This window comes from Leopardus geoffroyi, chromosome D4, assembly GCF_018350155.1.
Source record: "Leopardus geoffroyi isolate Oge1 chromosome D4, O.geoffroyi_Oge1_pat1.0, whole genome shotgun sequence".
NCBI lineage: Eukaryota > Metazoa > Chordata > Mammalia > Carnivora > Felidae > Leopardus > Leopardus geoffroyi.
The window spans coordinates 47846943-47873205 of record NC_059342.1 but is presented as its reverse complement, the minus strand read 5'-3'; the positions used below and the strand labels follow the sequence as shown (position 1 = coordinate 47873205).

The window sequence follows — 26263 nt, the reverse complement described above, 5'->3', positions numbered from 1 at the left end:
CATAAATGATTGGATTCCACAGTCTTCTTTTTCTTTTATATTTTCTGGAAATAGCAAGGGGAAAAAAAGCTTTTAATGTTCGTTTTCTGTTTTCCTCTCTTTCTCCCTATCACTACTAAAGACAAATTTGTCATTCATTGCCCCTTTTAGATTCTCTTCCTTTCTTCTTTCTGATGAGACCCCCTTCTTCTCTGGACCTGTTCTTTTGTAATGCAAAAATACAAGAATGAGAGTGGGAGAGGGAAGAAGGTGAGTCCTTAGCTACAAAGGCTACATTTATTTCTTTAACAAAGAAGTAAGATCCCTCAGAGAAATTACAAGACGTGTAAGGTGTATTTCTTTTTTTTTTTTTAAAGAACAAAATTGGATTTGGGACTCTGAGTACTTCTGTCTCTGCTGCCTGACCTCTTCCCGCCAGGACTCCTGGACCCGAAGGAACTCTGGCTGCGGCTGCCGCGGATCCGGCTGCGGTCCCTTTTTCTTCCTCTACTGCGTGAACTGTGCCTCTCGCGACTCTTTGACGTGTGTTTGTGAGACTTCTTCCCCCGGTGACTGCTTTTCCTTTTCCTCTCAGCTTCCCTGCTTCTCTCGTAGGAATGCGGTGGACTAGGGCTTCTCCGCCTCCCGGGCCTCCAGTAGTATTCGTCCTGGTGGCCCGTCCTCTCTCTCCTGTCCGAGCCATTGCCAAAGGAGGAGCCAGTCCGATCTGGAGACAGGAAGATGTCTCTATTAGCTTCCCAAAACTCATTGTTGGGATTACGGAACACATGAAGAAAGTTGCAGTGTTTTCCTCTTGGACATTGTTGTATTTCAAATAAGCCACAAATTGCCATTTTCCATCGGGTCACGGGGCAGAATTCGCACCGAAGCTGCCGTCCTGCGTACCATCGTCCGTTAAACAGAGAAAGGGCGGCTTGGCATTCTTCTTCCGATTGATACTGAACGTACACGTTGCCCCTCAGGTGAGGTTCGAAGTTGCAGCTGACCTTGAACTGGATCACTTTCCCCACGCTCCTGAACTCGGGCAGCACGTCATCATAGAAGTCCAGGAATTGCTGGTAGGTTTCCTCTTCACTGTACTCGAGGTTCGCATCGGGGTCATAGTCATCCCGTCTGCACTGCTCCATTCCAAATGTCGTAAACATGCTTTTAATCAGAAGCGTGGGACTCGACGACGGGAAATTGTGTTTACGCAAACACCTGTCTCCAAATCTGCACGCTCCTGTTTTACCGTAGAACGGACAGTTCGCTCGATCTTTTTCCATTATCCTTAAGGCCATGGGTGGTTCTGGGTTCTGCCATGTGGCACCATTTCCCAACTCGCTTTCAGCCTGCTCCAGCGTCTTCTGCGCAGCTTCCTCCCTTTCTCTCTTCTCCTGGAGCTTCTGCTGCTCCTCCTCTCCTCTGTCCTTTCTCTGCTGCTCTTCCCACTCTTCCTTCAACTTTCTCTGTTCTTCCTGCCGTTTTCTAGCCGCCTCTTCCTTTTCCTTCTTGATTCGGAATTCTTCTTGTGCCTTCTGCTCCCGAAGCAGCCACGCCTCGTGTAATTTTTGCCTCTCGGTCTCCGACATCTCTTCTTCTGGGTGTTGTTCTTCAATAAAAGCAGCCTCCTCCTCCTTCTGGGAGAGTCCCGAGTCTCTCCGTCGAGCGAGTTCCTGCCGCCGTTTCTTTCGTTTCTCCTTCTTCAGGGCGGCCCTGTACTTTTTGTGGCTTGCTTTCTCCGGAAACGGTAACTTCTCGGGCGCCGCCATCTTGCCAGGGCCAGTAACGTGTATCTCAGAGAGCGTGGCTTGGGAACACAACTTTGAGCCCCTTTTTTGTTCTACAGGTGCAAATAAAGATTGAAATTACCTTTGAGTGACCATCGTAGTAGTAACTAACATGACCGTGTTAGTCTTGGCATGCGTATGACACCCTTCAGAGAATGAGCGATAGTACTATCAAAGGCATGTTCCATTTTCCGAAAAAATATGAAAAGAAACAGATTACTCATTCAACCCAGATATCAGCTGGGGATTTCCCGTGCTTTTTACCTGAGCAAGCTTGTCTTGATCTGTTACAAAATATAAAACTCTTACAAAAATTCCAGCAAATTAGTGACGGGCTCAGGTTCTCAGACTCTTCGGCCACCGTGTTTCTTGCCACCGTGTATATTATCTCTATAATGCATAGTTTAATCTGGACGTGAAACTCTGCACCCTCACCAGTGTTAAACACACACGCTACTAATAGCGTGGAGGATTAATGACTTTAGTAGATTTTATTGACTTGGAAGAGGAGGAAAGGAAAAGGCTTGTATCTCAGCAATTCAAACAATTTCCTGTGAAATATTAAATCTGAACTAGTTTTAATCATTCTGCCATCTTAGTGTTGTAAGTCCCAGGTTTTTCCGGATCGTCTTGAACCCCTGTCTTCCTTTCTCTTTCCCTGTGTCCCATGTGGAGGACCTTTCCGTCTTCTGACAATGAAAATAATAACAGCTACCATCTACTGAGTATTTCACATATTTCAGGCACTGTGCTATGTGTTTTACAGGTATCACTCCATTTATTCCTCAGAAAAATCCTAGGAACTATTAATATTATCAGCCTTTTTACAGACGAGAAACCAAAAGGTCTAGTAATTTTTCCAAGTTCACACAGCTAATAAGTAGTAGGGCTGGGATTTGAACCAATACAATCTGATTCTAGAACCTCTCCTTTAAACCGCTATAGTATATTACCTCCAACTATAATATATGACCTTGGCAACTGCCACACTCTTGCAACAAAATACAATTTATTGCATATGAGTTTTTTACCCAAAAAGTTCCTCACCATGAGAGGAATTCTGAGGCTAATTGCTAAGATGGAAAAATAATTTCTCTCTTTACATTTATACTTTTCAAGCTTGACCCAAAAATTTGGCAGAGAGCAAGGATATTTTTGTTGCCAAACCAATCTGTAGAATCAAAGCATAATGATCTGCTTGGAAAATTAGGAAAAGACCAGAGGAAAAAGCAGAGGTACAGAGAGGATCCAAAATGATACCTGTACCCTAAAATGAGTTGGGTCCTAGGGGAACTGCTCTGGTTGCAAAGACAGAGCCATAGAGAGCTCCTGGGTGGCTCAGTCAATTAAGCATCTGACTCTTGGTTTTGGCTCAGGTCATGATTTCACAATCAGTTGGTTGTGAAATTGACACCGCATCAGGCTTTGTACTAGGAGTGGAGTCCGCTTGGGATTCTCTCTCTCACTCTCCCTCTGCCCCTCCCTCACTTGCTCCTGCTTGCACACTTTCTCTCCCTCTCTCAATCAGTCAATCAATAAGATAAAGCCATGTAAATAATGTTGTATCCTACATGTATAGCTTTGGTATTAGTCTGTTAAATGGAGTCAGAATCAGAAAATATAGGAAACAAACATTAATTAGGAATTAGATGAGCTGGGGGCGCCTGGGTGGCTCAGTCGGTTAAGCGTCCGACTTCGGCTCAGGTCACGATCTCAGGGTATGTGAGTTCGAGCCCCGCGTCGGGCTCTGTGCTGACTGCTCAGAGCCTGGAGCCTATTTCAGATTCTGTGTCTCCCTCTCTCTCTGACCCTCCCCCGTTCATGCTCTGTCTCTGTCTCAAAAATAAATAAATGTTTAAAAAAAAAAAAAAGGAATTAGATGAGCTGAATGGTAGAAAAGTATGAATTCATTGTTCAGTATAAAGCCTTATCCTAGAGACCAGCTGTGGGGAAGCAACCAGTAATATAAGATTGAAGACAGAAGTTAGTGCTATTGACTACACAGACACGTAGTGGGGGCATTACTAAGGAGATATGAGAACATTAGCCCCTGAACATGAGAGTCACATGGCATGTGGAGGTACTTGTACCTGTCTGGGTTCTTAAAGAAACAGAACCAATACAAGACCATGATAGATTAGATAGATAGATACATAGATATTGATATAGATTATTTACTGATTTTTATATTGTACACACATATACATACATACAAAGAAATTTTAAGGGATTGCCTTACACATTTCTGGGAGCTGGCTAGTCTGAGATTGGAAATCTGTAGGGCAGACCAGCAGGCTGGAAGCTCAGGCAGGATTTCTATATCATAATCTTGAGACAGAATTCCTTCTTGCCTGGGAAATGTCAGGTTCTAGTCTTAAGCCAGCTGACTGGAGGAAGTCCACTCACATTATCAAGGGCAATCTCCTTTACTTAATGTCAACAACTATAGATGTTAAGTACATCTACAAAATACCTTCACTGCAACATTAGACTAATATTTAACCAAACAGCCAGGCACCATAGCCTAGCCAAATCAGCACGTAAAATTTAGCCACCACAGTATTCTTTTGACATGTTTGGTTTCTACATCTGGTTACAAGGGGAAAAATTCATGGATCAACCAGGGGATTTGCCTCGGTTCAAGAAAGACCCAGGACTGAGAGGAGAGAGCAAGATTGGTGTAAGAATATTAGACTTTTCTTTGGAAAGCTAGTGAAAGGGGAGAGGCAACACAGACTAACTCAGATGATCATGACTTTTAAATATTAGGCTAAATAAGAATTACCTGTTTGTTTGGAAATGTGTTTAAAATTCAAATCCCTATGTTTTTGATTCTATAAATTTGTGCTAGAATCTAACAATCGTCCCAAGTGATACTGATGCAAATTGCAGAAAGATAACACTTGAGGAAGAATTAGAGTTAATAACGATGTTCATCCACAGCTAAAAGAGAAAGTGAATTCCTAAACATAATACAATCCCAGTGAGAATAAGCTTCACCCACTGAAATGATAGAGTGACCAGCTAGACCTGAATCCTATCATCCCACAGAATGAAGATAGCTCCACAAAACAAAAGCAAATGATAGCCTAGATATGCCAAGCAAATTTAATTTCAAAATAGCCATTTTTGAATGTACAAATGGAATCAGAACAAGTCACAATTGAAAGCCAGTTCAGAATATGGCCTGTACCCTACTTCCCATCCCTACGCCTTTCATTTGTTTGTGGTAATAAAATTAGAGCATATCACAGAGAAAAAGAACAAAGTAACTGCAATGCTAAGTGAACAGTTTGTTCTCTACCCAGTTTTCCAAACTGCTGTTTATGAAAAAAACAACTGTATTCTTTTTGCCAAATGAGATGCTCACTAGTTTGAATGACTTACATAGGCTATATTAGAATTCAAGCATACCAAAGACAAAGCTTCTGACAGAAGATGAGCTTGAAATAAAATTTTAATTGAATTACTGTTGGTAATAGAGAACGAAAAGTGGAGTCAAACTTTCATCTTGTAAGACAAAGCACTATTATTATCATGTGTTTGAAACTGTTCTTGTAGCCATGCAAGGAGAATAAAAACCTCTCCCCCTTTGAACTTGATCTAATTCATAACTGCCATCCAAGGACCTCTAACCAGTTTCATATCATTTAGAATTATGGATTTCTAGAATCTTTGATTTACAAGTGGACCTGATATTAGATCCAAATATCCAATCCCCTACACTACATATTGGCCAACAAGCTTCCAGCATCTCTTTTCTAACAGTGGGAAAGTATTATCTCAGAAGTAATACCCCTGTATACTTAGCAATCTCAGTTTGAAAGTTTCTCCCTCCTGGGTGGTGCAGTCGGTTGAGCCTCCAACTTCTGCTCAGGTCATGATTTCACGGTTCTTGGGGCGGAGCCCCACACTGGGCTGTGTGCTGACAGCTTGGAGCCTGAAGCCTGCTTTAGATTCTGTCTCCTGATCGCTCTTTGCCCCTCCCCCGCGTGTGCTCGGTCTGTTTCTGTCTCTCTCTCTCTCGGAAATAAATAAACATTAAAAAACAATTTTTTTAAGTTTCTCTTCTAAAAAAAAAAAAAGTGGGGCGCCTGGGTGGCGCAGTCGGTTAAGCGTCCGACTTCAGCCAGGTCACGATCTCGCGGTCCGTGAGTTCGAGCCCCGAGTCGGGCTCTGGGCTGATGCTCAGAGCCTGGAGCCTGTTTCCGATTCTGTGTCTCCCTCTCTCTCTGCCCCTCCCCCGTTCATGCTCTGTCTCTCTCTGTCTCAAAAATAAATAAACGTTGAAAAAAAAAAAAAAAAGTTTCTCTCTTTGATGTGTTCTCTTTTCCTCTCCCTACTTTCCCTAAACACGCTTTTCTCCTCTTTGTCCTACTCCTTACCTCCCTACAAACAGAAATAGTGTCTCACACACACACACACACACACACACACACACACACACCCGTGTCCCCCACACACTCTAATCCCCTGGGACCTTTAAAAACGTTGGCCATAAGAAAGCACACAAGCAGGACTAGAAAATATACCTGATTTCCCCCAAAGTAATCCCTTACTTGGTTTAGAGCACTAATACTTTATTTAACACATGGGAAATAAGGGACCTTCAATTTACTAATAACCTCAATCTTTAATCAGAAGATTAGAGCTATAACTATACAAGGCAAATGTTTTCAGGCATTATGAATTGTTCCATCAAAAATTCTTTACTCCTTATACTCAAGGCTTCTAAGAAGGTAGGAAGGATGAAATATAATTTGATATTAAACTGACGAGGAGGTAGATAAATCATTAGGAATGTGATTTCCGAACAGCCACATTACACAGCTCCTCATTGCAGAGGCAAACATTTCGCAACAGAACTTTTAATGATACTTTTCTTAAAAAATGAATGCTCAGATTCTATACATTGTTAGTTCCACGAAAAAATGTGGCCTGGCAGTTAATCAAGGGTGCTTAGTGCCTTCTGTGCATGCAGTTAACACCCTAACACATCACAGTAGATGGGTAAATTTTAGATAAGATTTAATTAATTATTTAAAAAGATTTGTACCCTGTATTTAAAAGTTATCAACTTGTAAAACTGAGTTCCTAAAATATGCTAATTTCACATATAATATGAAAATTTATTAAATTGTTTACGGCTCTGTTTATAGACATAAAAAGAACGTTAATATTTAATTTTTTACAACCTGACACCCCATGAGGTTGGTAAAATCGCATTATTTACTGACATTTCTTTAAAAATTCACTGAAAACTAACATAACTACATCATAGTGCTCACAAGTCTATTTGTACAGACGCAATAGCAGAATAAAGTGAGTTTACATTGTATAAAGGAAATCTTGACCTAGCTAATGAGAAGAAAAATGAGTTGGAATTTTGTCTCTACTACTTACCAGCTATGTGACAATGTAAAACTTACTTAACTTCTCTGAATGTCAATCTCTTCATTTGTAAAACAGGCATAAATTATTACAATTGATATTAAGCTACCTTACAGCATTGTTGTAAAGATTACAAACATTTTACATGAACTAATAAACACAATACTTGGTACGCAGTAACGGTCAGTAAATCATAGCTATTGTCTTGTTGATGTTGTTTTACTGTTTTAAGTGACCAAAAGTCAAAAGAAAACAAGATTCAAAACAAAAGCAGACAGCTTAAATAGTTTCTACTGTGTTTATGCCAGTCTTTTGATTTTAGAACTTAAAACTAGTGAAATAGCATATTAATATACAAATTTTTATATTTAGTGTGAGTTTCTAGAAAAATCTTCATGATAAATATTACAATTATTTAAAAAAATTTTTTTAACATTTATTCATTTTTGAGAGACAGAGAGACAGAGCACAAGTGGGGGAGGGGCAGAGAGAGCCAGAGACACAGAAACCAAAGCAGGCTCCAGACTCTGAGCTGTCAGCACAGAGCCCGACGTGGGGCTCCAACTCATGAACTGTGAGATCATGACCTGAGCTGAAGTCTGACGCTCAACCGACTGAGCCACCCAGGCGCCCTGAATTATTTTTAAATAAATATGAAAAAAAGAGGTGGGAATTACTACAATATGATTTAGACAAGAAAACTGGGCCTCAGAGAAGTCATTGTTTGATCAGGATCACACAGCAAATGCATTAGAAAATCAGAATTTGAGGCAAGTTCTAAAACATGTTTTAACGTTTGGAGTGATAAAGTAATAAGGAAAATCCGAGCAAAAAAAATCAATCTATAAAATAGGAGTGGTTCAAACTGAGAACATGGACCAAGATTATATCAGCAAAGGTATTCTAAATTATTTAATCATTATCATATATCCCAAGCAAAAAAGATCATTTCTTTCCATTGACATTATGTTCATAAAACAATGAAATCAGATGTAGGAAATGTTAGTTAAGATACCTCTTTGAATGTCTTAAGTACTAATTAATTAAAGCTATCTCAATTATATGTTAAATAATTTTAATCAATGTATATTATCTATTCTTTAAAAAACATTTTTTTAATGTTTATTTTTGAGAGAAAGAGACAGAGTGCAAGTGGGGGAGGGGCAGGGAGAGAGGGAGACACAGAATTTGAAGTAGGCTTCAAGCTGTCAACGCAGAGCCTGATGCAGGGCTTAACTCAGGAAGTACAAGATCATGACCTGAGCCGAAGTCAGATGCTTAACCAACTGAGCCACCCAAGTGTCCCTATATATTATCTATTATTAAATATATTTATATAATATACACAATATCATATATTTTCTATAATATATATAATCATTATGGTATATATAATATATTGATTACTATCAATAATTTATTTTAAACATTTGTCAGAAATCCTGTAGAGGTAACATTTACACTTGGAAAAAGTCACTTAAGTCAGTATTCATTAAAGTATGCTCCACAGCCCATTTTGTTCGTGAGTTGAATTATTAGTTTATGATACCTAATATAAACAGTTCCATTGCTAGCAATTTATCAAAAGGAATTATTTTCTCCCCTTAAATTCCAATCAGTAATTGAGTTTATGAGTGAGAATACTGCCAGAGGTGCCTGGGTGGCTCTGTCGATTGAGCGTCTGACTCTGGCTCAGGTCATGGTCTCGCAGTTCATGAGTTCAAGCCCCATGTCAGGCTCTGTGCTGTCAGTGCAGACCCCACTTCAGGATCCTCCGTTCCCCTCTCCCTGTCCCTCCTCTGCTTGTGCTCTCTCTCAAAAATAAACATTTAAAAAGCAAAAAAAAAAAAAAAAAAAAAAAAAAAAAAACCAACCAAAAAACTGCCAAACAGATGAGTTAGATGATCTGGCAAAAAAGAGTTTAATAAATGCTTGTTGGTTATTTGATCTGTCCATCAGAACTAAAGAAAACTACTATCAGCTTTGGTATATTTCAACTTCAGTATTTTTCCATGCATTTTAGTTAGACAAGGCATCCAATGATAACAAGCAACAGTGATTATTATGCGAGAAAATGTCCATACTTTGTCGAGATGCATGCCAAAGTATGCTGAAACATACAAAGGTAAAATGAGAATTTCTGGAATTTACTTTAAAATAATTCAGTACGTGGGGGCACCTGGGTGGCTCAGCCGGTTAAGGGTCCGACTTTGGCTCAGGTCATGATAACACAGTGTGTGCGTTTGAGCCCTGCATCAGGCTCTGTGCTGATAACTCAGAGCCTAGAGCCTGCTTCAGAGTCTGTGTTTCTCTCTCTCTCTCTCTCTCTCTCTCTCTCTCTGTCTCTCCCCTACTCGCACTGTCTCTCTCTCTAAAAAATAAACATTAAAATTCTAAAACTAATTCAGCACATGTATACATAAGGAGATGTTCACATATGTTCACCAAAAGGCATGTAAAAGAATGCTAATGGCAGCAATATTTTTAAAGCCAGAGACTGGAAACAATCCAAATGTTCAACAGTAAAATGGGTATATAATGGCCTATCCATACAACTGAATACCATACAACAAGAGCAAACTCCAGCAGGCTGCTACAGCATGGACGAATCTCATAAACATAATATTGAGGACACGAAGACAGACACAAAAGAGTCCATACTACATGATTCTATTTATACAAAATTCCAAAAATAGGCAAAACTAATTAATGATGATAGAGGTCATAATATCAGTTTCCCTTGAAGTTGGGAGTAATGACTAGAAGGGAGCATAAGAAGACTTTTGGGGATCTGCTGTTGTTCTGCTTCTTGATACAGATGCTCATAGGGTTATGTTCTTATGGTTCATGCACTTTTCTGTAGTTTGTTATTCTTCAAGAAAAGCTTATATAAAATACTCCTACAAAGTAAAAATTATGAAGCAATCATGGTAGTCTTGATAACTGTTGAATTTGGATGATTGGTACACAGAGATTCATTTTACTTTTCTTTCTACTTTTGTGTCTATTTGAAAATTTTCATATTTAGATGTAATCTAAAAAACACTGTATCATTAGGTGGGGACCTGAGAATTTAAAATTTGTGAACCCTTTAGCAATACAGATTCAAGAACTTAAGGTATTGGTTTATAAATATACAATACATTGAATCTTGTGAAAACTAATCAAGATTCTGCCCAAAATGCCCTTCCCCTACACACATAATAGCTTATTATTGAATTAAATTGTCACCTACCCCAGAGAAATTACCTAGCTAATACAAGAATAATCACATTGGACACCAACGTTTATTTTATTAAAGAGCCTGAAGAAATTAAACCAATTGCCAACACTAAGAAAGATGGACATCTTCCCTGCCACCCAAAGAAAATAGTTATGCTTAAGTGATTCTTATTGTGTATTATATATATTCTAAAGACTAGTTCTAAAAGATTTGGAGGAAAGATCTGAAAGGGAGGTAAAAAGAAAGGGTGAGTAACTTGAGAGCAGTAAACCTGCAATTTTCAGTAAAGCAACTTCAAATTTAGATGCAGTCAGAGTTGGACAAAATATTATTAGGCTATTGATTTAAGGAGGTAAAGAAAAATTTAGCCTACAAGGAATAGTACAATATTTCATTATGTCAACATGAAATCTCAAGAGTTTGCTGAATAGAACCTACTGGGTATGCATGGCCAACACTTTGTCTTTCAAATTAGGCCATTTCTATACCCACTATATGAAGAATGCTCTTTCTGAGTGCGTTAGTAGTTAAGCTTTGCAAGCCTAAAAAGGTATTCTCATGGTATATGAAGAAATAATTGATTTCTCCCTCTTCTTTGTTTTACTTCTATGACTATGCTTTTTACATTATATATAATCAGAAAACTTGATGTCTGAGGTGAGGCTGGAAATTAACAATATAAGTATTGATTGATTTGCTTTTCGTTTTGCAACCATTTGCTAGATTATTCCTACTTTTTTTTAACCTAACTTGAAAAAAATGTTTTATAGCAACCAGTTATAACAGAAGTCAGTTTCTTTTTAAGCAAACTAGCACTGCTTGTTGCTTTTTTATGTTAAAGCTCAAAAGAATTCACACCTAGTCACAGAGTATATGAATTGTAGTTAATAAACCATTACTCTCTGTGAACATTAGGATTCTGGATTCCTACTATTACATATTCCTTAAATTAAAATTTTAAAAAGTCTCTCTCCATTCAGTACAAGTAAAATAGGCTTAACAGTAAGTAATTGCTGATCATTTTTGCCAGATATTTTTATTAGAATTGCATGGTAACCATTGAAATGGGTTTGTATTTTCTTCAGGAACATTAATTTTCGGATTAAATAAAATACATGGTCTTATTTTAAAGCAGGCTCATTTTATACAATAGACCAATTTTTTTAAATGAGCTACCCTACACTTAATGTCATTAGTAAACAATGCCTTTAGTCACACAGGAATACCAGGCTCATACATTTAAAACACTTCAGCATCTTGTTATGCCAGCTGAACCCCTACACAGTGATATAACCTAACAATAGCTACTTATATAACCAAATGAATATAGAAGACCAGATTTTCTAGCACAGATGCTGCCTCTTATTCACCCTCTCTAGGACAATGTCAAAATAGTGATCATTATCTGTATATGTTGAATCTCTATTTGCTATTTTTCTGAGATGCATGAGAAATTGATTGTTATCCCATTCTTTCATAGAATTCCATGGAACATCTACCAACAGAGATTTTCTAGGAGATTTTCTAGGAGATCTAGAGCTTACTATTGTATGTCATAGCAGCTATCATAGGGTACATCTGCTATGCATGGGGGGTAACATTCTATAATGTTAACATCATTCTATCATTAATATCATTAATAGCCAACAATTATTAAGCATTTACAAGGCAATGTGCTAAATCCTTCACGTGCTTAATCTCATTAAATACTCACAATAGCCCTGTGCTTAGATGCTATTTCCCTGTTTTTATTTCCCCATATTATCAGTAAAGAAACCAAGGCTCCAAAGAGATAAACAATGTGCTATTATACAGCTAGAAAATGACAAATTCAGGATTCAAACTAAGTCTATGTGACTCTAAACAGAAAATCACGTCAGACCAATTTATAGCTTTTTAAAATAGTGACTTCTAATTTTTTTCTTTCTTTATGCCTATCTTTCTCTAACGCTAAAGCCCCAGCATTTGCTAATAAACTGAGATATTGGCACTAACTACAACACAATTCAAGCATTTATGCAAGATATTTGTGATAAATGACCTATTTTCTTTATTTTAAACAACCATCAGATTGTGATGTTTCTTTAAGAGGTAAAATAATAAGTAATTACTATTGAGTATACGCTCAAAAAATTGTAAAATTCAAGTTTTTAGTTGTTATTAACCACAGGATGACAGTTCATATTTTTTCAGTAATGATATAGAAATATCATAGGTTTGGGGTGCCTGAGTGGCTCAGTCAGATGAGTGTCCAGCTCCTGATTTCAGCTCAGGTCATGATCTCATGATCTCATGGTTTGTGAGATTGAGCCCTGTGTTGGGGCCTGCTTGGGATTCTCTTTCGTTCCCTCTCTCTCTGCCTCTCCCCAACTCCTGCTGTCTCTCTCATTCTCTCTCTCTCTCTCTCAAAATAAATAAGCATTAAAAAAAACTATCATAGGTTTATAAATAAGGAGGGAATTGTATAATATTTGAATCACAGATATTCTACGGGGTAGAAATCTACAGGAATCATCTAGTCTCCTTCTGCCACATCACCCCCAGCTCCAACACAGTGTCCATAACATACATACACACATACCCATCAAATGCTTCAGTACCCTTCAACAGCATTACTATAACTGGAGGGTCCACCTCTGCTTAACTGCCCATCAAAGATGAGAAACTCTATTTTATGAGGAAACTGATTGCAATTTTCAGGTGGTTCCAATTGCTGAAGTTCTTCCAAAAATAGTGCTTGCCCCCCAATCTTGCTAAGTTAGGTAACTGAATTCAAATTTATCAGTCAGAATAGCAATTGAAACATTTATAAATGTTGCCTGTCATCTCATTCTATTTGTCCTTGTGAATTATATCTCCAACTCCTTGAATGTGGTTTGAATGTAATTTCGGGAGGGAATACAGACAAGTACATTTTTTCAATGGGTTTATTTAAGTGGAAGCTCTTCAAAGTTGTTCAGCTCTATCGTTGTCTCAAGAAAGGTTTCTTGTGACTTATCCACTCTCAGAAGTTTTAACCAGAACATGTATGTTGAGTATTTCACAACTTAGTTTCCTATAAAATACTCAAATTTACATAAAATATATTTGCATATAACCATAGAGCTACACACACAATTATAACACTTTACTACAGAGATTTTTGTTCTAAGAGAATGAGTCATGAGAAGGAAAAATAATTCCTCATAACTTTTAAATTAAATTATACATACATATTTAACATGAATTAGATTAGCTTATATAGATTCATATTATGGCTCAATAAGAACTTAGAAAAAGTCACTTTACCTGTGTTATAATCTCAAAACAAATCAACCACCAGCAGTGACATCTGAAAAACTAACCTTCCTTCCTAGAAAGCTATTGTTTTCTCATTTAATAATGTAGTATTATAAGTTATTTACTTCTGAGTTTGGTGCAGATGTGAGGATAGTGAGTAACTTTGTTTTTATTTGTTTCTGAAACACCATTTACAAGTATTAAGTTATAAGTGAATGTTAAAGCTATTGCTTTGAGTCCATTTGATATTCAAAAGAGGGCTGATTTTCATCATTGTTCATTTGAGATACTGGAGCATCTTCACCCCAGACTCTCTACAGGTTACACTTTGAAATAGTTTATGGAACCAACAAAATAAGACTGGCAGTTTCCTATCCATTTACAACAGAAAATGGAAAATGAAAATTTCCACCAAATACTTGTCAGACAGCAGAAATCTCATTTTTAAAGCAAAAGTGAGTAATACTTAGTTGAATCAGGAGGTCAATAAAGATGTTCGTTGTGGATTATGTAACCTTAATATTTAAATTTAGATTAACACTTCAAATTATTCCTGCTGTTATAAGATAGCAATGCCAAAATTTAACACAAAATTTGAGCAAATTCTTGAAGTAAATGCCAAATGGAACCCAAAGTATTTTATTTTATTTTTCTAAGTTTATTTTTGAGACAGAGAGACAGAACGTGAGTGGGGGAGGGGCAGAGAGGGAGGGAGACAGAATCTGAAGCAGGCTCTGAAAAAGCCAGCAAAGAGCCCGATGCAGGACTCAAACTCACCAACCCTTGAGATCATGACCTGAGCTGAAGTCAGACGCTTAACTGACTGAGCCACCCAGGAAACCAAAGTATTCTAAATTCCTTATTTTTAGCTTAAGTTTCCATGAAAAGATAATGTGAAATATCCCCCTAAGGGAATGATTCAATTTACGTGAATCATATAAACACCTAAATATATTTATGTACATAAAATACATTTATTTTTTAAATTGCTTTAATTCTGTTACATCATCAGAAATAATTAAAAAAAAAATTTTTTTTAACGTTTATTTATTTTTGAGACAGAGAGACAGAGCATGAACGGGGGAGGGGCAGAGAGAGAGGGAGACACAGAACTGGAAGCAGGCTCCAGGCTCTGAGCCATCAGCCCAGAGCCCGACGCGGGGCTCAAACTCACGGAGTGTGAGATTGTGACCTGAGCTGAAGTTGGATGCTTAACCGACTGAGCCACCCAGGCGCCCCAGAAATAATTTTTTTAAATATGAGAATTTTGAAGAATTAAGAAGAACTAACCCATGTGTCTTAAATATAAAGTTATAGCATAAGAAACACCACTCTAAATCTAAAATATTTCTGTGAACAGTATATTTTCAACAAATTAAAAAATTAAAATTCACAGTTCATTTGTATAGTACTTTAGCTTGTGATTACTGTATTTTCTTCTTTGTCATAATATTCTGCATTAGATGGTCAGGGAAGGAGGAGGCTAGGGCAGGCTCCTGGAGGGAAAAAAAATGGAACAAGGACATTGTGATTAAGAGCAGAAAGGCTAAGGAAAAAGAGAGGCCTTGAAAAGTCAAGAATAAAAGGAAAGTAAGAGGCAATAATTATGTTTAGTGATGGAAAAGGAGCTGGAAAACTCTCTATGGGGAAGGAAAAGAGGAGGAAACAGCATATTACAATTGTCCCTGTTTGGTGTGCCAGCAGAGGGGATTACGAATTCTGGAAGTAGTAGTATATTCCCACAATGAAATATCATAATACAATAATAAAAATGGACTAACTACATTTATAAGTAACAACATGTATGAATTTTATCATGTTAAAAGAATGCAGGCGAAAGAATACTTACTGTATGATTTTAATCATATGATGGAAAAAACACAAATACAACTAAATTATAGTGCTAGAAGTCAGAGCAGGGGCAATAGTGATTGAGAAAAAGGGTACAATCTGTACTTCTGAGTGTGGGCAATGTTCCATGTTTTGACCTGGACAATGCTCTCAGGGGTTTTACTTTGTCTGAAGTCACTGAGCTATCCATTTGTATTTTGTGCACTTCTCTGTGTAGGTGTTTCATTCAAAATGAAACAAAACAAAGAAGTATTGAGAAAAAAAAAAAAAAAGCAATGAGATGGTGACGAGACACAAAGCCAAACACTAAACTTTAGTAACACAATGTTTAAGACTCAAATGCTGATACTATTCCATCTACTTGGGTCTACTACCCAGAAAAAAAAAATAATGAAAATAAACTAAACCAGTGAACTGAAACTTTTTTAAAGTTCAGGGTTTTTAAAAAATATTTTTATTGAGTTAAACAAGACAGATTTGGGGGGTGCCTGCCTGGCTCAGTCAGTAGAGCAAGTGACTCTTGATTTGGGGATTGTAAATTCAAGCCCATGTTGGGTATAGGGATTACTTAAAATCTTTTAAAATAAATAGAGAAGACAGATTTAAATAAACTTTAAATATCAACTACACAGCCTTAGGCTTAGTGGGGAAACCAAAAAAGCATTCCCATTAACTCAGAATGTAAAGATATTCTCTACAACATTCCTTCATTCATTCAACATTTTAGAGCCAACTGACACTTGCTTGACAAGATCCTAGGCAGCAGGGACACGTCTTTTTTCAGAAAAGCTAAATAGCCTGCCTTCATAGAGCTTACAGTATTCGGGAAAGCCAATAAAAAAGCAAGCAAACAAATATTATATAGGGATAACTACCATGGGCAAAAAAAACAAAGCAAGGTAAGAGAGACAGTGAGGTAAATTGTAATGATGGGTGAGGCATGGCTATTTTACACAGAGTGATCAGGGACATCTTCTCTCTTAAACTGACATTTTAAGCAGAGAAAAGAAGTGAAAGCAAATCATTATGACCTGAGAGGGGAATCATGGTTGTGGAGGCATTACTCAATCCAAATGCATACCAAAAAGTAAGAAGTATAAAAATTAAAATGGAGGAAGTGAATTATCATTATTGCTAGGGTAGTAAAATCATGTACCTAAAAAACCCAAGGGAATGAGCTAAAGAGCTCTTCTAAATATCAGTAAGATGACCAGGTAAAATCCTAACATTTAATCAATAACCTTCATATATTCAAACAACAACTCATAACATATAACAACAACAACAAAAAGATCCAATTAAAAATAGCAACAAAAAGATAAAACACCAGGAATAAAATTAACAAGTAATGTATTAGCTTTATATGAGAAAAATGTTAAAATGCTACTAATGGATACAAAAGAGGAGGTAAATATATTAGAAAGGTATATACCATGTTCTTAGTAAAACTTAAGTTCATAAATACTTTAATGATATTTAATTTTTAAGCTTTAATTTTATCCCAGTAAAAAAGATAATATTTTTGGAATTTGACAAGGTACTTCTAAAGTTCAATGAAAAATAATCAAGATAGAACAGCTAGAAAATTCTGAAAAATAAAGGTACTAAAGAGTCCTAGTCATTTCAAGTATTAAGGTGTACTAGGTGAAGAGCCTTAGGCATTAAGACAGGTATTGAGAAACTATATTAATTAAAAGATTATAGAATGAATGTGTATGTGGGGGTATGTATCATGAAACATTAATCGACCCAAGTACATGTGGAAATATAATAAATGATAAAGGAGGCATTACAAATTAGGAAAAAGATTGGGTTATACAGGAAATAGTGTGGAAATAAATACTTAGAAAACATAACATTGGATCTATACTGCATACCTCATATTGATGTAAATTCATTGGGGCGCCTGGGTGGCTCAGTTGGTTAAGTATGACTTTGGCTCAGGTCATGATCTCATGGTTCATGAGTTTGAGCCTCGCATTGGGCTCACTGCTGTCAGTACAGAGCCCTCTTCGGATCCTCTGTCCCCCTCTCTGCCCCTTCCCCACTGGTTCTCTCTATCTCAAAATAAATAAATACGCTTTAAAAAAAAGCTCTTAGGGTGAAAAAAGCCTTTTTTCAAGAATTAGTTTAAAAAAAGGATACATTAAAAATGTGAATTAACTATATAAACTCAATATTTCTGCATAATGAAAGATATCATAAACCAAGTCTAAGAAATGCAATTCAGGAAAAATATTTGCCACTCATATTACAATCATTTGATTTCTTTAATATATTAATTTAATGATAGGAATCTTTAATTTCCCCAAATGGTAAAAAGACAGAGACATTTAGTTTCCCCAAATGGTAAAAAGACAGAGACATTTCACAGAAAAGGAAAAACAGGAGCTCCTAGGTGGCTCAGTCGGTTAAGCATCGAACTTTGGCTCAGGTCATGATCTCACAGGTTCGTGATTTCGAGCCCTTCGCCTGGCTCTGTGCTGACAGCTTGGAGCCTGGAGCCTGCTTCAGATTTGGTGTCTCCCTCTCTCTCTGCCCCTCCCCCACTTGTACTCTGTCTTGCTCTCAAAAATAAATAAACATAAAAAAAAGAAAAGGAAAATCAAACAGACCTTAAATTATAAAATTATTTTACTTGTCCTTGTAGTAAAAGATATGCAAATTAAAATGACAGTAATACACTCCTATGTGCCAGAAAATAAGTATTTTCATAAATTGCTCGTAGGAGTATAAATTGATATGTTATCAAAATTTTTAATGTATAAATCATTTTATTCAGCAGTTCTACTTCTAGACATTTTTGCTACAGATGTGCTTGAATAAATGAAAGATGACACATGTAAAAAAAAGCAAAGAATTATTAGTAGTAGCAAAATATTGGAAAAAAAACTTAAGTGTTCATTGATAATGAACCAGCCAAATAAATATTACAGGAAGTGAATATTCAAGTTTCCCCTAAGACATATATAAAGTTCCAAAGACAGAGTGTTACATGTAGAATTTACAAAGCACATTAAAAAAAAATCACTGTATCAGAGTATTAAAAAACACAATCAACATGGCAAAAAAGCCACTTACAGAACGAGAGAAAATATTTGCAATGATCAGAAAAGGGGTCAGCATCCAGAATATATGAAGAACTCCTAAAACTCAACAACAAAAAATCAAATAACCCAATTAAAAAATTGGCAAAAGACTTGAATAGTCATTTCCCTAAAGATGATGTACAAATGGCCAACAGCCATATGAAAAGATGCTCAACATCAATAATCATCAGAGAAATGCAAATCACGACCACAAAGAGATATCTCACACTCATTAGGAAAAACAGAAAATAACAAGTGTGGTGGAGATTTAGAGAAGTGGGAACTCTTATACTCTGTTGTTTGGATTCTAAAATGGTGCAACCAGCATGGAAAATTTTGGGAATTCCTCAAGAAATTAAAAAAAGAACTACCATATGATCTAGCATTTTCACTTGTGGGTATATGTCCAAAAGACTTGAAAGCAGGGTCTCAGAGAGATATCTGCACCCCCATGTTTACAGCAGCACTGGACACAGTAGCCAAGTGGTAGAAGCAACCCAAAGGTGCAACAGTGAATGAATGGATAAACAAAATGTGCTTTATACATACAATGGAATACTATGCATCCTTAAAAAGGAAGGAATTTCTGTCCCATGCTACAACACGAACGCACCCTAAGGATAAGTGAAATAAACCAATCCCCAAATAATAAATACTGTATGATTCCACTTATATGTGACATCTACAGTAGTCAAGGTTATCAAGGATCAGGGTGAGGAGGCAAAGGAGAGGTGTTGTTGAGTGCATATAGAATTTCAGTTCTACCAGGTGAAAAAGTTCTGGAGATGTGTTTCACAACAACATAAATATACACTGGTAAACTGTACACTTAAAAAAAGTTGAGATGATAAATTATATGTTTTTTTATCACAATAAAAATTTTTAAATAACCACTGACATTTAATTTTTGAGTGTTTGATATTACTATAAGTACTTTAGATGAATTGATTCATTTAAACCTTACAGGAACCCCATGAGGAACATACTGCTATTATCTCCATTTTACAGATGAGGAAATTGAAGCTCAGAGAGTTTAAGTAATTTCCCTTGTAACTGGAGAGTGCAAGATGTGAACTGGCTTGTTTCGAGACTCTGTTTCTCAAAGTGCTAACCACACTACTATGTCTTCATTACCGACGTGGAGACGGTTTCAAGACCAGTGGATGTCTCAGCTGGATCAAGCTATAAAAATAACGCAAAATATGGAAAGAGGAAGGATTTTGTGGAGTGATTTTCTTGGAGAGAAGTATTGCACTGATGGGAAAGGGAAAGAAGAAGGGATTTTTCCCTCTTTTAGTTCAAAGATGGAACAGGGTCAAATACAAAATTTAAGGGAGCTATCTTTAAATAGGATGAATGATGCTGCAGTGAACATTTTTTGGTGGTCATATGTTTTCATTTCTCTTGGGTATATCAGTCGAAACAGAAAGTAGATTACTGATTGCCTAAGGCTGGAGAGAAATGGAGGATGACTGCTAATGGGTTTTTTTCTGGGGGGCGATAATTAAACTGTTCTAAAATAGTCATAGTTGAAAACTGAGAATATACTAAAACTATTTAATTGTATACTTTAAATATACAAATTCTGTAATTTGTGAATTATATCTCAAGAAAGCTATTTTTAAATTTTTAAAAAAATGTTCATTTATTTTTGAGAGAGAGAGACACACACACACACACACATACACACAGAGTGCCAGCGGGGTAGGGGCAGAGAGAGAGGGAGACACAGAATCCAAAGCAGGCTACAGGCTCTGAGCTGTCAGCATAGAGCCCGATGGGGGGCTCGAACCCACAAGCAGACCTGAGATCATGACCTGAGCCTAAGTTGGACACTTAACTGACTGAGCCACCCAGGAGCCCCTCAGTAAAAATGTTTTTAAAAAAGGTTAAGGGGATGCCAAAAACATAGTAATCAAGATAAATAATCATTTAATATAGGATTTTGTTAATATAAATTAATGTAAAACCAATCCACATTAAACAAAAAATCAAAATTTTAGATTAAGATAGGCTGTTGTTGTTTGTCTTAAGACTTTGCATTATTATATAACAGAACAGTCATTTCCAAACAGCCCTGGTTCCAGGGCAGTATAGCCATTGTGGCCTTTCCACTGGGCATATTTCCCTGGGTTGACAAAAGATATGCAGACATACTGAAAACAGTGAGGCTTTATATGTATAGTAGTCATTTGGGTGGGTGCAGGGGTGGGGGAGGGGAGAGCTTTTAACTTTCTTCCACTTGGTTCAAAATATGAGAGGATATTTTGATGAGTCTATATAAATTTCTTTTTTGTCTCAGATGCCATGGTAGCTCAGCAGAATACTAGAAAGGAGCTTTCATTGGGGCCAGTGAGAAAGCTTGAGATGTGTTCCCTGCAGGGCACCCCACAGGAGCTGAGCAGTTCAAAGGGTAAATAAAAGGCTAACTAACCACTTGATGGTGAAGCCAAGAAAGTTCTGCTGTGGTAAGAGTGACCCACAGTCCCAAGACTGTCAGGGGAAAAGATGTGATTCCCTATTGATAGACTAGGGACAGAAGAGAAAGAGCCAGGCTGGGGCCATCTTTAGTTTGGCCAAAGAGAGCTTCTGGAAACTGGCAGGGGTGAGGGAACCTGTCATTGAAGGACTATGAAAAATATGAACTACCAGAGAAATGTAAGTTGAGGCAGGATAGGAAGGAGCCTGATGAAGGAAAAGGTACCTAGCCTATGTCAAAGGATCTCATAGTTGGTGGGACCCAGCAGAGAACCTCTGAAAAGCCCACCAGAGATGGTCAACTTTAAACATATGCCCAGCCTAGAAGGCATGGATAAATGCAGTTTAAAAGGGATTGATTCAAATTTCTTGCCCTTTCCCATCTTCCCAGATTTGAATAATCTCTGAGACAGTGAACTCTGATTTCTGAATTTAGTCTGTGTTTGTGACAAAGTGACGGTCTTTTCCTAAGAGAGAGCAAAAAGTCCTGGGAATCTGCTCACATTTCCACCTAGAGGCAGGGGGAAGGTTACACTCACTAAATAAATTTCAAAGGAGCAGGTGGGGAAACAAAAACTTGTTATCTCATGAGCCTAAATTACATAATTATGTATGGGTATAAAATTAAATGTTATGCACAATTAAAAATAATGCAGCAGTTGTATATGTTTTTATATGGAACAACCTTTGAGATATAATGAGTTTTTTAAAAGCATAAATTGTGTATGCTGTATACATTATTTTTATTAAAAAAACTAAAAACTAAAAAACTAAAACTAAACACAAATGCCATTTCTGGACATTTACACTAGAAACTGATGACAGTAATTCCCTCTAGGGGAAGGATCCGTACAGGTGGGAGACAGGAATAGGTAGGATCCTTACCTTTCACCGTAGGCACATTTGTATCTTTTGCATTTTGTGCTGTCTCGTGCCTATCCAGAAAAAAAAGTTAAATATGTTAATTAAAACAAAAAATGTCTTCAAGCTTACACATAAAGATGACCAAATAAAAGTAAATTACAAAATAAAAATAGTAAAAACCAGGCCCCTCAAAAATCACATGTGCAAGGGAAGGGGCATAACCCAAGGCCATTAACAAAAAGGGGGGCAATAATGAAGTAAATATAAGATTCTGGAAGTCAGTATGCATGAGGGGTCTGCCAGCATCAACCTCTAACCTGCCCCACCCCTACGCAAGCTGTACTGTGGAGGTCTCTGGGGGGTCTGAGGTCTCACAGGGCCTCCCTGTGTTCTGAAGGGGAAAAGATGAAAGCACAAGGTATTAGAAGAAGGGAGACATATATATTATATTTACAATACAAAGAGTCTAAGTTGATGATGTGGCTTGGGGTAAGAGCAAACTGTGCCACCAGCTAAAGCCCAGAATTAGACAGATTTATCCACCAAGTCAGAGGCATCATTACCCATCAGAGAAGTCACTCCATCTCCTTGGCATTCCTTTGGTTAAGAAAAGACCAGAATACAGTGCAAATGGATCTTGTCCAAGAGGAAAAGTACCATAAGGAGTAGCAACTTCATCTTTTTCTTCTTCTGACTTGGAAGTAGTAATGATTGCCAAGAAGGAGTTGAAACAAGGAAAGTGAACGATGGTATAGGCTCTCTCTCTGGAAGAAGTGAGGTCTACACTCAGAATGAAGAGACCCACCCCGATTCCAAGTATACACTTCAATGAGAATGAGATATACCACCACTCCACAAATGGAAACAATGAAACCTGGTAGAAGACCTTGAACAATATATGCCAAGTGGCAGCAGAGCCTAGATGTTCATATAATCTTGAGTTCTCCCTCTTTGCCTTCATGATCCCGGGAGGGGGGTGGTGGGGGTGGGGAATCTAGAACACTAAGTTCTCAGCCATCAGACTCTATATAAGAGGAGAAAACAAACTGGTTTTAGTTAAGGTGGCCTTGTTGTCAAAACATTCCTTTAATTATTAAAAAATAAGTGCAGGTCTGGACAGATCCCCATGAACAAGCACCACGAAAAGTAATAGCAAGGCAACGATGCAAACAAATTAGGAAGGCAGGCAGAATGTATAAAAGACCAATATTGAACCAAGCCTAGAAAAAAACATAATGCATGAAAGTTAATTTCTCTACAGGTGCTTTGCTATTTATAACTGAAGAAGAATAAAACAATAATTCAAAAATGTGTTTAAAAACAGCAGAATGAAGAAAAGAGGGATTGCAAGCCTAAGGAAATAGAAGACTGAAACAGAATCATTAAATAATAATAAAGTTTCAAAAGCAGGAAGACCTGAGATAATCCTAGTAAATGCAGATGAAAAAAGAAGAAATTAAGGAATCCAAAAGAAGCTCATAGAAGTTGAAGACTGACAAATTCTGTGTAACAGAGCTGTGTCTCTTAGGTAGAAAACCCAGGGGAGCACAGCAATGTACCCAAAGATACAATTTTTTTTTTAAATGAAGAAGAAACTTTTCTGAAATGAAGCAAACGTTTAATCTGCAGCCTGAAAAGTAACATATATTACAAGATAATTTGGGAATACTCATCTCTAAGTCTATAGTTATACTACCCATACTCAAGGATAAAGAATTCTTAGGCACCCCAAAAAGCAAAGTAAATAAATCACTATTAAAGGAAAATACCCATGCTGGTCTCATATTTTTTTAAGTTTAAATAATTATTTTTAGAGAGAGCAGGAGGGGCACCTGGGTGGCTCAGTTGGTTGAGTGTCCGACTTCAGCTCAGGTCACGATCTCACTCTCCGTGAGTTCGAGCCCCGCGTTGGGCTCTGGGCTGATGGCCCAGAGCCTGGAGCCTGCTTCTGATTCTGTGTCTCCCTCTCTCTCTGTTCCTCCCCCGTTCATGCTCTGTCTCTCTCTGTCTCAAAAATAAATAAACGTTAAAAAAAAAATTAAAAAAAAAAAAAAAGAGAGAGAGCAGGAGCAGGGGAAGGGCAGAAAGAGAGGCGGAGAGAGAGAATCCCAAGCAGGTGCTGCACTGTTAGTGCAGAGCCCGATGCAGGGGTCTCCAACCCACGAACCATGAGATCATGACCTGAGCTGAAACCAATAGTTGGATGCTTAACCAACTGAGCCACCCAGATGCCCCATGCTGGTCTCATATTGTTTCACAGTAACATTTGGTAACAGAAACCATTGGAAAATATGTAAGAAATTGTGAAGGAAAGACCTATAATCAAACAGTAATATAAACATCCAAAATATACAAAGTACACATGTCCACAAGGTGTACAACAGCAATAGGTAGAACAGGCAGATGTTTTCAAACCTGAAAGAGGTCTGGGGAATATGACACATGTGCACCCTTTGCCAAAACGAAAACAAAACCCCCAAAATAGACAAACACATATTACTTGATAGTAAATAAAATGCAAGTATTTTTTGGATTGTAAGTAGGACTTACAAAAGGACTGGAAAATAAAGAGGAAAGGAGTAAAAGGTCCTGGGTGAATGTTAAAACTATTTATTTATTAAAAAAAATTTTTTTAATGTTTATTTATTTCTGAGACAGAGAGAGACAGAGCATGAGTGGGGGAGGGGCAGAGAGAGAGGGAGACACAGAATCAGAAGCAGGCTCCAGGCTCTGAGCCGTCAGCACAGAGCCTGACACGGGGCTTGAACTCACAAACCATGAGATCATGACCTGAGCCGAAATCAGTCACTCAACCGACCAAGCCACCCAGGCGCCCCAATGTTAAAACAATTTAAAGTATGTCTAAATAACTTCAGCAAGAACACAAATGTAAAAACCTTGACAATATATAAATAATATATCGGGGCGCTTGGGTGGCTCAGTTGGTTAAGTGTCGGCTCAGGTCACGATCTTGCGGTTCGTGGGTCCGAGCCCCATGTCAGGCTCTGGGCTGACATCTCAGAGCCTGGAGCTTGCCTTGGATTCTGTGTCTCCCTCTCTCTCTCTGCCCCTCCCCTGCTCACACTCTGTGTCTCTCTTTCAAAAATAAATAAGACATTAAAAAAAATTTTTTTAAATATAAATAACAAGATCAAGAGGTGGGAGAAGGGAAAAGAAAGAAGCTAATATCTTCATCTTTCAGAGCAGGGAAACAATTGATGCCATCTACAGTTGAAATGTGTAGGTTTTAAAACTATGATTTCAACATTTTAGTTTTTTTAATAATATCTTTCTAACTTTAGAGGGATCTCCTAAGAATTAACGTATGTTATACTGGATACAACATTTATTTGAAGCTTAGCAATCCATTCCAATTCATTTCAGCTTCATTTGGCTTCATTCTAATTCATTCTACTTACAAAAATAGCAAGTATTATATGTTAAAAAGGGATTTGGGGTGATTTTTTTAAAAACTTCTTTTTACTTTTCTGCATGACTTGAGCTCATTATAATGAACAAGTGTTATATTTATAAAATCAATAAAGTAATTTTTCTTTAGAAATGAACAGGAAAGATAAAAACAGAGACATTTAATTTTTTTTTAACAAACTGATGTTGAGCTCAATAAAAACAGGGTTGTAATTTAATTATTTCTCGGACTTAAGATTTTCTGTGCACTTGGCTAGATCTCATCTCCAAATTCCAGATAAGCGTTTCCATTTGAAAACCCTTTGATTCTGTAAACAGAATTTAGCATGCAGAATAAGTCCTTGCGCTTAAATCACTGACTCGGCTGCTAAATCAACAGCATAGATGGAACCCAGGGTTGGAGCCAAAGGAAATGATGAAGATTTGAGACTGCAATTATTATCTTATAATAAGGATACAAAAAATTCCTTCTACTTTTATAAGCCGTCTTTTATACCCTGCTTCTACCTTCTGCTTATACCTGTACCCATTTCAGGTGAATTGATTTCCATTACTTTGGTGGGACTGGGTTTTACAAATGTTTTCCTTTAAATTCTTTTTTTTTTTAAGTTTATTTATTTATTTTGAGAGAGAGAGAGACTGAGAGTGAGTGAGCAGAAAGGGGCAGAAAGAGAGTGAGAGAGAGAATCTGAAGCAGGCTCCACACTGTCAACGCTGAACCCAATGCAGGGCTCACTCTCAGGAACCATGAGATCATGACCTGAGCTGAAATTAAGAGCCTGACGATGGGGCAGCTGGGTGGCTCAGTCAGTTAAGCGGTCTGACTTCTGCTTGGGTCATGATCTCACACTCCATGAGTTCAAGCCCCGCTTGGGCTCTGTGCTGACAGC

At 37.4% G+C, this 26263-nt stretch overlaps 1 protein-coding gene across 1 annotated transcript; it reads right to left on the bottom strand.

The window, feature by feature from the left end:
- Window positions 1-245: 245 nt before the first annotated feature.
- On the bottom strand, window positions 246-2164 carry LOC123592593 (U2 small nuclear ribonucleoprotein auxiliary factor 35 kDa subunit-related protein 2-like). Its single transcript, XM_045467809.1, has one exon. The coding sequence runs from the start codon at window positions 1749-1751 to the stop codon at window positions 351-353; it is 1401 nt and encodes a 466-aa protein (XP_045323765.1). The 5' UTR covers window positions 1752-2164; the 3' UTR covers window positions 246-350.
- Between the last annotated feature and the right edge of the window lie 24099 nt (window positions 2165-26263).

Excerpts from the sequence above, each read along its gene's own strand:
- LOC123592593 (XM_045467809.1), bottom strand. The coding sequence starts at position 1,751 with ATGGCGGCGCCCGAGAAGTTACCGTTTCCGGAGAAAGCAAGCCACAAA.